The sequence below is a fragment of the Nothoprocta perdicaria genome, unplaced genomic scaffold (assembly GCF_003342845.1).
Source record: "Nothoprocta perdicaria isolate Ctin4 unplaced genomic scaffold, notPer1 scaffold_113, whole genome shotgun sequence".
NCBI classification, from domain to species: domain Eukaryota; kingdom Metazoa; phylum Chordata; class Aves; order Tinamiformes; family Tinamidae; genus Nothoprocta; species Nothoprocta perdicaria.
In genome coordinates, this window is record NW_020454239.1 from 2,421,179 (window position 1) to 2,432,941 (window position 11,763).

The window sequence follows — 11,763 nt, forward strand, 5'->3', positions numbered from 1 at the left end:
ATCTCAGCCTTATTTCTTTCCTGGAGCAGAGAGTTGTGCACGTTGCTTTTTTATTAATACTTTAATTCTATTTTTGATGAGAACGGAAGGGAGGATGGGACGTGGTTTCCATTAGAGCGTGTTCAAGTCCCATCCGTCCTCCTCTCCTGCCCCATGGCCCCCTTTCTTCCTCTCCGCTGCCTCCTCCTCCTCCTCCATGGCCCCAAGTCCTTGTCCCTGCATTTTCCTGCCCTTCTCCAGTCGCCACAAGCCCCGTCTTTGCTCCTGCAGCCCCRGAGAGCTGGGTAAGCGTGGCAGGCAGTATAGCTCAAGACAGAACAGCGCTGTCCCATGGCCTTGAAGGACCAAGGAATCCTGTTCCTCCCTTCGCTGTTCTCATGTGAAACTTGGAGTTAGTTGGATAGGGCACGGGGCCAACTGATTACTGGCAAGGCCACAAATCCAAAAGCTAATTGGCTCTAGTAGATTGTGTCRGTATATAAGGCACTCACTTGAGAAATAAAAGGATCCTGATTCCGATCAACACAGACTGGGGTCTGTGCAATCATTCACCACAGGTAAGGGCCARTCCGGACCATCTGTGCAGCACTCTCACCCCAGTTAGCTCTCTCATTAGAGCCTCATCAAAGACATCGCCCACCACGGCTTCGGGGACATCCCCAGGCGCAGATGGATGGAGGTGCTAACAAGTCTCCAGAGGTCCCCATGGAGCCGTGGTGACAYGGGACATGGAGATCACAGTCACCCTTAGACCCTCTGTCGGTGGGGATCTCCCCTTGGACACAGGAACCTTGTCCCACCGTGGACCTGGAAAAGTAAGAGCTTGAAAACTTCCACAGCGTGATTCCAAAGCATTGTGCTCAGYTTGGTTGGCGTTTTGCAGAAACAGGAGAAACTCCCCCCAAACCTCCCTGAGGAAGGAGAAACGGGAACCTTTGGGGCCGGTCCATGTCTGGAACACCCAGMGAGAGCCCCAGTATGGCCATTGGCGCTTGGGAGCTGCTCGGCCCGTTTCGGTTGCCGTGTTTGATGCGAGATGAATCATGCAGGAAGTCGAGAGCGAGGGAAATTCACAGCCGGCAGAAGAAAGCAGAGCAGAACTTGCCTTCAAGCGCAGGTAGAACCAAAACAGAAACCCCCCTGTGCAGAAAGGGCAGAGCCCGAGCTATTTCAAAGAGAGTGGGGATCTTTGCAGCGATGGTTCAAGTGTGTTTTAATGATGAGCAATGAGTCTGACGTGCCGACAAGAGAGTTTTGGGTGAGGAACTGTGTTTTTGACATGTGAAAAAAAAGTGAGCCCAAGTCTTGGTGGACTCACTTCTCCAGCAAGCAACAAATTGCAGTCCCAGGCAGGGACCTGAAAACTGCTATCAGTAAATGTGATGATAAGCACAAATAATCTCTATMTTCCCATTTGCCAATTTTAATGTATAACAGTTATGCTACTTTTGCACTCCGATGTGTCCAAAGCAAATGCTATGAAAATGCCTAACTGGTTAGCTCCAGCCAAAGCACTTGTGTGTAAATATTAAATTTAAGACACTGGAAATTGAGAKCTGGCCCCACCAAATGGATTTTGCTGTCAGAAGCAGCTGTCACCACCACAAAAATACTATAAATTAAGTCAGCTATAGGTGGAGGGCAACTGGTTGTGAGGGCAAGGAGAGAAGCCTTCAAATGGAGCCTTTTGGGCCACGTTCAGCAGTCTGTTTGACTGCAAATATTTGCAGTTGGGCACATGCCCATGTGCTCCCCAGGGCCAACGAGGATGTGAAGTGGCCCTGGCATCAGCAGCTCCATCCTGGCCCCGGTAGCACCATGAGACAAGCAAGYAAGCACCCAGGTTGAGAAATCAAATCAGGTCCTGGTGTAGGTTGTGTCTTTGACGCTGTCCRCATGACCTGTGCATCCTTTTTGGGAAGAATATATGTGATTTACTTCTTGTAACTCCTACATTTCATTTAAACACAGTGCAAATGCTCGCTCTCTTGAGGTACATCCAAAGGAACAGTTTCCTTCTCCTTCCTCCTGCCTGGAGATCTTTAAAGGCTCAGATGAAAGCGATTTCCCTCATCTCCAGATGAATTTATGCCATGCTGCATTAGTGGCAGCTTTGGCTATTGCAGGACAGAAGGATAGTTTGAAATAACAGCTTTTTACATTAAAATTGCTTTTTCTTCCCTTTTTACGGGAGCATTTTGGAGGTGGGAGCCATGCAGACAGGGGACGGTGGGGCARGCATGTTTGGCTGGACTTCATGCAACTCGGGATTTGTGTCACTGGGTTAAAACATCGATGGGACTTTATGACGGTTAATTATTAGTCGGCAAGTGTTTGCACAGCCCTTTCAAGACGCAAGTCTTGGATAAACAGCACGTGGGCACTGTCAAATGGGCGTCCATTGGACCCTTGGCGGTTCCGAGGGTGGGTGCTGGGTCCAGGAGAAAGGACAACTTGGCAAGCCAAGGGGATCCTGGTGTTGCTCTGGCTTCCTTTTACGTGTATCCTACTCTTCATAAGGCACATGTGTCTCTTGACCAATAACCTTATTTCATTCACACTCTCGCCGAGTGCAGAGCTGGGCACCCTCTTTGTCCCCTCTGTGTTGGTTTGATAGGGGTCACAGTTTTCAGCGAACACGAAGGGTGAGGCAAGAGCAGGGGGGCAAGAAGCGCGACCCTGTKCTCCACTCTGCCCCTCCTCACCTACCTCTGCCACCTCTTGGCTCTGCTGCTGCCGCTGGCAGGACTGGGATCAAAACCATCCTCCTCGTGCTGGATGATCCCACAGGATAACCCAGGGAAGGACGGAGGAGACGGATGACTCTTTTGGTTGTTCTTTGAGGCTAAGTGCTGTCCGACTGACAGACAATCTCATCTCTCCCATAACAGGGGCTCCCCACAGCAGGAACTCCCTGCAATGCCCACCGCAAGCGCCGGGGGGCGAGGGAGGGGTCCGAGCCCCGACGAGCTCAGCGCACGTGAGGCGCGGCCCGTCCTGTCCCTCCGCGTCCCCTCCTCCGTCCGGCCCACACGCACACCCAGCCCTCCTCCCCCTCTTCCTCCTCCTCCTCCCACTTCCTCCGCACTGGGCGGGCGCGCGGCAGCTCGCCGTGCCCGCCACCGACCCCCCAGCTGCGGCCCCCTAAGATGCTCCGCGGGCAGGGACGCGCCGTCGGCGGGGACAGCGCCGCAGCACCGCGGGTGAGCGGGGACGGCACCGCGGGGGACGCGGGGCTGCTCGGCCGCCGCGCCGCGGGAGCTCCGAGGGGGCGGGCGCAGGCGGCCGCCACGGGGACACCAAGTCGCGACGGTGCCAAGGCCGTTTGGGGAGCAGTGGGACCCCTCCAAACTCCTCCGTTGGCCGCTTTTACCGGCCTCCCGCCGCTCATCTGCTTCCCGTCGGGCGCGGGSCCGCGGCCGCTTCCCCATTTAAGGGCAGTTGAGCGGCTGTGCGCGGCGCGGAGCGCGCCGYGTCCCGCGTGGAGCCCGCCGTGTCCCGCCCCGGCTCGGGCGCAGCCCACGGCGGCTCTTTGCGGGGGGCGGGCAGAGCCGAGGAAATTCCACAGCCCGCGCTGGCACGCACGACGGGCAGCAGCCGCGTCCGCACCGCGACGTGCTCAAACCCTCCCTGCTCCGGGGCCAGGGTTTTTTCTTTCTGTGGCTCGTCGTGGCGCGGCTCGAGGGCCATCGCGGGCACGCGGAGCCGGGCGGGCGCGCGTGCCCCGACGGGCGACAACGCGGCGCGAGGCGGCGGAGCGCGCCCGAGCTCGCCCGCAGCCTTGGCACCCCGGCCCCCGCGCCCTCCCCAGGCCCCGCACGCCCGGAKGGGGTGCCCTCCAAACATCCCAAACGCCCTCGATAACGGCGGCTGCGGCCCGCAGGCGCTTATCGCCGCGGGAGAGCCCGTGTTGCACGTGCTGCATGCGTTTGTTTGGTTTTGCTTGTTTTTTTTGCAGCTCTAGTCTCCCGTGCTTTCCGCCCTCTCCCTCCCCTCTGCCTTGTGTTTGCTTCTGGGAAAGAAAAACGGCAAGGAAGTTTAAGGTTAAAAAAAAGAAAAAAGGATAAATCAATTGTGTTGCATCCGCCCCCGGCTTTCCCCAGGCCGGTATTTTGCAGTGGGGTTTCGGTCTCGGAGAACACTGAGAATGCTGCACGTGKGTTTGCTCAGGCAATCCCCCAAAGCCTGCTTCCTGCGCAGGCCGGCCGGGTGCTTGCATTTTGGGCAGGATCCCGGTCCTATCCAGGCCTGGAGCCCTGCCTGGGCACCTCACGCCGTGTCCCGGGGGCTTCAGGCAGCAAGCAGTCCCATTGGGAGAGCTCAGGGATGAAAGCCAAGGCAGAGGCGTTTTCCTCGGTCTCAGATGGCAACGGGGCTAGCTCCTTCCTTACRTGTGTACCCCAGTGACTTTAATGGTGGCTGGGTGTCCCCCGCTGCCTGTCTGAGCGTCCCCACGCGCTGTCTCAAGATATGCTGGGCAGCCCCAGCGAGAGGAGATGTGCAAAGTGCCGCTGTATTTCACAGCAAGAGGCAGCTGGATGGGAGAGAGAGAACTCATTAGTGCCATCACCGAGGGCAAGGCTAATGAGCTCAGCCCGTATCAGACATCAGAGAAACCACGTKCAGAGGGTGGACGGAGGGCGCCTGAATCAGCTCTGAGCTGCTGCTGCTGCTTTGCTCTGGGACCCCTGATAAAGGCTGGGGGGCAGAGATGGGGGTCCCCAAAGCAGATTGCAATGGCCTGCGGATATACCCACATGGAGATGTTCATACTTGTGCCCGTGCTGGCCCTGTCCCCGGGTCCTCCATGGGCAAAAAAGCCCTGTGCCTCCTAGACTGCAATGTCAGGGATATGGCTTTGAGGYCTGCTTATCCTGGAGCCTTTTACAATGGCAAAGTTAAAAACTGATAGTGCAGGAGCTGCTGGCAACCGCCAACTTTCCAGTGCTGACTGCAACAGTCTTTACGTCGCTGCACAATCGAGTGGAAAAGTTCTGATAAAGCAATTGAAAACACACACCAAAAGCCACGTGCGTGAGGAGCTGGGGGACAGTGCTCCCTGCTTGCTTTGCAGTGGCACAAACATGGGCGCTTGGCATGGTGTGCACCGTGCCAGGCTTTTTCTCTGTGTGCGTGTTGAACTGGCTCTGTGCACTGGGAGTGTTTAAAGGTGCCAAAAGGGGCTGCGATCCTTCCTTCCTTCCTTCCTTCCTTCCTTCCTTCCTTCCTTCCTTCCTTCCTTCCTTCCTTCCTTCCTTCCTTCCTTCCTTCCTTCCTTCCTTCCNTCCTTCCTTCCTTCCTTCCTTCCTTCCTTCCTCCCTCCCTCCCTCCCTCCCTCCCTCTCTCCCTCTCTCTTTTCTCCCACCCTTTCTTCCCTCCTTGCCTCCCTCTCTCTTTTCTCCCACCCTTTCTTCCCTCCTTGCCTCCCTCCTTCCCCGCCTCCTTCCTTCCTTCCCTGCTAAAAAGAAAGGGTGCTCAGAAGGAGAGGGAGCTCTGCTTTCTCTGATGTTCTTTAGGTCCCACTGGCAGGAGCATGTGGAAGCGGAGGAAGGGAGCCATCCCCCGGCGTGTGCGTGCGGAACGGATGGGTGGCACAGGCGGACGTGGCTGTGCTGGGAAGTCGTGGCGACGCTGGCACCCGGTGATACGAATGTGGAGCGATTGCGCCCGCGCTGCGCATGGGGACAGCGGCGCAACTCGGTCCCCTTACGTAGCTTCAGTAATGCCACATCTCCTTTACTGTGGGTTTTGGGAAAAGGGGGGAAAAAAAAAAAGCATGGAAAGGTGTGACCACCTTCCATGTCCATCCACTATATCCATCCCAAACTTCCACTATATCCATCCCAAAGGGAATTCCCGGGGCCATGTGGCCCCGGGAATTCCCTTTGGGATGGATATAGTGGTGATACTTGCTAGGCTGCCAGGTATAAAGCCCTGGCCAGAAGGAGACTCTCAGAAAGCGTGAGGCCTCCCCAGGAGCTGGTGGAGCCTGTTTCCTCGGGGAGCTTATTCCAAGGGGTATAAAAGGGGAAGTGGGTTTCTTTCTTGGCAACAAGAAGGAAATCACGCAGGAGTTTTTCTTCCTGCAGCCTCAGCCATGCCAACAAATTTGAGAAGCTATCCAAAGGGCCATCCGAGGTGTTTAGCCTGCCTCARTCATGCTGGAACCACTGTTCCTTGCCTGTGTCCCATGTCCACGCTCTCCCTTGGAGCCACGTGCCGCAGGGACCAGTGTTCCCCTCTGCTAAATCTGCCCTGGGCTGGGGCTGTTGCAGGGAAACCACCTTTTCCATTGCCTGCAGAGGAAGCCTTCTCCAAGATGCCTCTTTTTCCAAGCTGGCTGGGCGGTGTTGCAGTCTCTATCCCCGCTGCACAGCTGTGTCCCCACGTTCAGTCCATTTATCTGCCCTAGCAGAGCTGCCGAGATAGTTACTGTGCTTCCCCGGCTGCAGCCAGAGGCGGCTCTTATCTCATCACCAGGCGCTCTTGCTCTGTTTCCCTCTTTGCTTCTTCCCTTACTCTTGCCACAGAGTGGAGAAAAAAAAGAAAGGGGMGATGGGACAGAGCAGACAGCAGATCCCATGGGATGGGCGACGTTGTGGCGAGCCCTTTGGTGGGCTCGGGTGATGCTCGAAGGATGCCTGGGCAGGGATGCGGGCAGGGTGTGGGTGATGCCGGAGCGATGCTGGAGCAACGKGTCCTGCGCAGCTGTGGGCTGGCAGCTCCACCTGCCGGCAGGCAGCGTTCCGAAGGGAGAGCAGAGCCCGCGGGCACGGAGCTCAGTGCTGAGGAGGAGCGAGGTGTGGGCAGTGAGCATCACGAGACAGTCCCTGGTGGGACATGATCCCTCTCTGCATGGAGAAAGAGCCCCAAGTTACCGTGGAAGGTTCACGTGGGTTGGGGATGTTTTGGCACTGCTGGACCAGCTCAGATGTTGGGCTTTGCTGTAGGTGTCTTCTGCCACCTCCTCACCTCAGGCTCCCCTGGCTTTGCTTGCTGGAACAGCCATGCCAGGGAGGCTTTGGGCCAGCCTGCCAGGAGCTTTCCAGTGTGACCATGTTGCCGCTGGAGGGAAGCTGAGCTGGCGAGCCAAGCCCTCTTGGGCACTAGGAGCTGGAGAAATGCGGCTTCCCTGCTGCTTTTTTTAAGGTGAACGCAAATGCTGGRGTCTCTGCATGTGCTAAGGGAACAGGAGAAGGGTTGTGGGTGCTCCCACCAAGTAACCAATATGTCTCTGCTTTCCTCTTCCTTCTCCAGGCCACCCAGATAACCTCTTCCATCTCCCAGCCCGGGGGAGACGCTGGCAGCAAGCTCTAGATGGCTGGGAAACGGCACCTGGAGTCGCTGGACCCTGTCCTTTTCACCAAACTACCTCGTCTGGAGCCTGAGCCGGGGCTCTGCAAAGCGTCCCTTGTCCCCGACAACCCTTGTGGCTACAAGGGCTCCTACTTCACTTGCCCGCTGGCTGGCCGCGATGTCCCTGAGCCGCTGGTGCGCTGGAGCCCGGCGGCCGCCTACGTGCCCTGCGCCGCGGGGCAGCTGCCGCGCACTGCCTGCCTGCGGCACCAGCGCGAGGCGGAGAGCCCCGGTGCCCGCCTGCGAGCCYCGGCTGCCGACAAGGGCCGGGAGGGCCTGATGCAGGAGCTGCTCCTGGCACGGGAGAGGTGGAGCAGCCCTGCGGCTGTGAAGAGGCCGCTGGCCGTGCACAAGGCTGGCGCACCCGCRCGCTGCAGCACTCTGGCTGTCCCCAAGCCCGTCTATGGGACGCCCGTGTGCTACCTGGACCCGAGGCCGCCGCTGGCGCTGCGACCCGCTGACTGGGCTCTCCCCGCTGCCCCGCTGGCATCCTGCGGCCCTGAGGAGGGCCCGCTGGCCAAGCCCAGCCTAGTGCCACTGCCCACGGGCCTGGCGCTGCCTGCCAAGCTGGGCTCACCCGCCGCCTTGGCGTCTGCCTACTATGGTGCCCTGGAGAAGTACCCCTCACCTGGCGGCTYGCCCTTCCTCGAGGCCACCCGCCAGCCGCCCGCCAAGGGCCCCGAGGAGTCCGATGCCTGGCTGCAGCCCGGCACGCCTGCTGCCAGCCCGCTGCCCCGCCACGGCCCCGCGTACCGGGAGAAAGCGGCAGGCTGCTACGCGCCCTACGCGCTGCCCCTGCACAAGCCAGGCGCGCTGTACCCGCCGGCGGCGGCCCTGGAGCAGCGGGCAGCCACTCTCCCCTCCATGCCCGGCAGCCASCGGGACTTGGGCTTCCCGGCGGGCGATGAGCTGCCTCTGCCCGGCGCCTTCCTGCGGCTGCAAGCGCCCAGGAGCTACTCAGAGGGCTACGTGCCCCCCGGTGCCGCGGAGCCCCAGCAGCAGCTGCGTGGCCCCGGCTTTGCCTTTGGGCCCGCCGACGTGGACGCGCACACGGAGCCKCCCAGCGAAGGGCGCGGGGCCCTGGGCAAGGTGGCCAGCGCCTTCCAGCCCGTTGGCGCCCTGGACAAGGCGCCTCGCGGTGCCGAGAGACTCCCGGAGACGTTCACCGTGGCAGAGCCGGCCTATGGCTTGGAGCTGTGGTGCGCCGCACGGGAGCGGGACCTGCCGTATCTGGAGAAGAGGAGGACGGGCCTGGCGCTCCGAGAGAGCAGCCGGGGGGCTGCCGGCCTGCCGCTGGCAGCTCCGATCCCCATAGCCAGCAGCCCCGTCTGCCAGGTGGGCAAGGGAGAGGCCCCCAGGGTGAAGGAGGCAGCCAAAGAGCTGCGTGCCTCTCCTCAGCTCGCATCTCTGCAGGGCAGACAGACGGACGTGCGGGGCAGTGGCGAGGCAGCCCCCTCATCCCCACCCATGCCTGTTATCAACAAGGTCTTCAGCTTGGCCCCTTATCGAGACTACCTGGAAGGGCCCGCTGAGGACCCCTTCACCAAGGACCACGCAAAGGCAGAGAGCCTGTGCCGAAACGCGGGGAGCAGCCCGGGAAGCAGGGACTCTCCCAAGGCTCTGCCAGAGCCAGGTGTCTCTACCACATCCCATGTGCTGCCTGCTGGGAGCAGCATGGACCAGAGCTGTGTGTCCATGCCTGGTGAAGGGGGACCTTGTTCCAAAGGGAGCCACAATCCAAGGCTTCTGCCCCACAACTGCTTGGCAAAAAGTGGCGCCTCACCTCAGGATGGCAGTGCTGGGGATTCAGTGCCCGATGAGGTTGTTCTGGACCTTAGTTTGAAAAAGAGACTAGTGAGAGTAGGGCAAGCCCCGGACTCTGTTGGCCACGTGACAGGGACATCTAAAGGAGAAGATGCAGCCAGACACAAAGAGGAGGCACCCAGGAAGGTGGAGAAGGCCAAGGACACCAAGGCTCAGCCCTTGCCGCTGCTGGTAGAGGTTGGCTCTCGGGACAAGAGCAACTTCCAGAGCTCGGCCACCTTCATGTTCAAAAAATACAAGATCCTGAAGTCCCTGCCACCTGGTGCTGTGCCTCCGCGCCCAGCTGCCGGAGCGCCGGCAGCAGCTCCRTCAGGCAACGTCCCTTCTCCACCAAGTCCACGCGCGTCTTCGCAGCCCCAGGCCGAGCCCCATCCCAGCAGCTCTGTCCTGCAGGTGACCTGCCTCAACCTGCAGCTCTCCGACATTTCAAAGCCACTGCTGCCTGGCACTCCCGAAGCGCCGCGTGTGCCCGGAGAGGACAACGTCTCATTGCCCAGTCACTGCGAAGCCCCTGCCCAGCAGACCTCTGCCAGCCAGTATTTCACTGCCTTGCATGTGTCCCTCTGCAATGTTATCTCGTGTTCCGTGTCCCGGTCCTCCCCAGAGCTGCTCCAGGAGTGGCTGAGGAGGACAGAGCCCAAGGAGGAGCTCAGAGAGATGCCCAAATCTCCCCCCAAACCCAAGAACAGTCCCAGGCTTTCTGAGCCCCAGAAGCCCACCAAAGGCAAGGAGATCTGGCTGGCTTTCAAGGATGTGGCTGCTCTCCTCAGCAAGCTGCTGTCTCAGCTGGAGACCTTCATGTTCACTCGCAAGTGCCCCTTCCCCCACGTGGTTCGTGCAGGTGCCATCTTCATCCCCATCCACGTGGTGAAGGAGAAGCTCTTCCCCAAGCTCCCCGGGGCTTCTGTGGACCAAGTGCTGCAGGAGCACAAGGTGGAGTTGCGCCCAACCACCCTCTCAGAAGAGAAGCTTTTGAGGGACCTAGAGCTCAAGAGCTGCACTTCCCGCATGCTGAAGCTCCTGGCTCTCAAGCAGCTCCCTGACATCTACCCAGATCTGCTGAACCTTCACTGGCATGACTCCATCAAGCAACAGCTTGGTAGGTAGCTCAGCTGTCCCCATGTGGAGCTAATGATCAGAGACGCCCAAAATAGCACCGATAGTCCAGGCAAGGGATTAGTAATGAAATAAATCTGATGCTTTGTTCACCAGTGGTGAAGCACTTTGGTGCTTCACCACTGCTTCTGAGTAGCTGGCAGAGGTGAAGCAGTTGGAGATGTGTTTCCTTCCCGAGAGGTCCCACAGCCACAGTCCCCCTCTGACTCAGTCATTGTCACAACCGAGTCTTCGTAACCCCCTTCTGCGCTTCCATTGAAAAGATTCAAACGTGCAGTTCCTGAGTTGTGCAATTTCCTCCATGTGTTGGGCAGTCCCTGCCTCCGGCCCAGACTGAAGCCTGCCGCTCCTCACTGCAGCTCTGGCCATGATGGGAGGCAAAGGAGAGCAATTTATCACAGAGCAAAGTGGGTTTTGGTGGTGGTTTTTTGTTCCTTTTATTACCAAAGTTGGCTTCCACATCGCAGGGATGCTGAAGGAAAACACCCCCAAGGCTTTAGGTCATCACCCAGGGGCTTTCCTCTGACTACCAGATGCCCTGCCAGACCTACCAGAAGGGAAAGGGCACCGAGCCCTGGTCAAGTGTCCTGGGCAGGCTCTCTGAATCCAGGAGACCTGCCAAGTCTCTGGTTGTTTCTGGAAAAGCCGCTGCCTTGGGTGGGAGTGGATCCAGGTGYGCTCGCAGATGCCTTGCTCCACGTATTCCAGGAAAAGCTCCGGGTGCATCTGCCTCCCAGATGTCGGCAGCGGGTTGCGTAACTTCTTGGCACGGGAACATTTGTGGTCTCGCGTGTTGGCAGCTGGGAAGTCCATACCAGGAATTCAAGAGCGTGGCCAGGAAATGCGTGCTGGTGTGGAGGGAGCCTGGCTGCCTCGGGAGCAGCGCAGGGCTGTGGAACTGCCCTCCTTGAGGCAGAAGTCCTAGAGCAAGGGGGGCTTGGGGAACACGCAGCGGGCTCAGGACAGCCACCAGTAACTTCATTTCTTGCAGGTTCGGGCTCGCAGGCTGACCAGCACCTCTCCAAGTAGGTAACGCTTCTTCGTGTTTGCAAAAAGACACTTACCTATGTCTGTACATGTGGTGGGAGGGAGCGCAAGCCTCAGCTTGCAGCGCTTCTGTAGGATCCAGCCGGCTTCTCACGTGGGGAACTGGGGCTGTCCTCCTTCTGCCAGCCRTAGGAGTCTCCAAGGGAGCTTTGGGGGGCTGTGTCCTGCCATCCCAGCCCCAGTCATTCCTACACACCATGGCATCACTGGAGCAGCAGCATCCTCCTTCTTGGCCGGCGTAGCGGGGCACTTGCAGCGGGGCCAGGGGGACACGTGGTGGCACAGAACTGATATCCCCAGCCTCACGCTCTCTCCTCCCTTAGGTAGGGCTGTCGTGGAGATGCTGCGAGCCCATGGCAAAGCAGTGACCGTGCGTGACACCGGAGAGAAGGCGGTGCTGGGAGCCGTGCCGCGTGCGTC

General features: G+C 59.2%; 1 protein-coding gene across 1 annotated transcript; it reads left to right on the forward strand.

Annotated features, from left to right (window-relative positions):
* The first annotated feature begins 7,301 nt into the window (after positions 1–7,301).
* CUNH15orf39 (chromosome unknown C15orf39 homolog) lies at positions 7,302–11,763 on the forward strand. The gene is made up of 3 exons (XM_026052620.1): positions 7,302–10,279; positions 11,288–11,321; positions 11,667–11,763. Exons 1-3 carry the CDS (start codon positions 7,318–7,320, stop codon positions 11,668–11,670), a joined length of 3,000 nt encoding a protein of 999 aa, XP_025908405.1. The 5' UTR covers positions 7,302–7,317; the 3' UTR covers positions 11,671–11,763.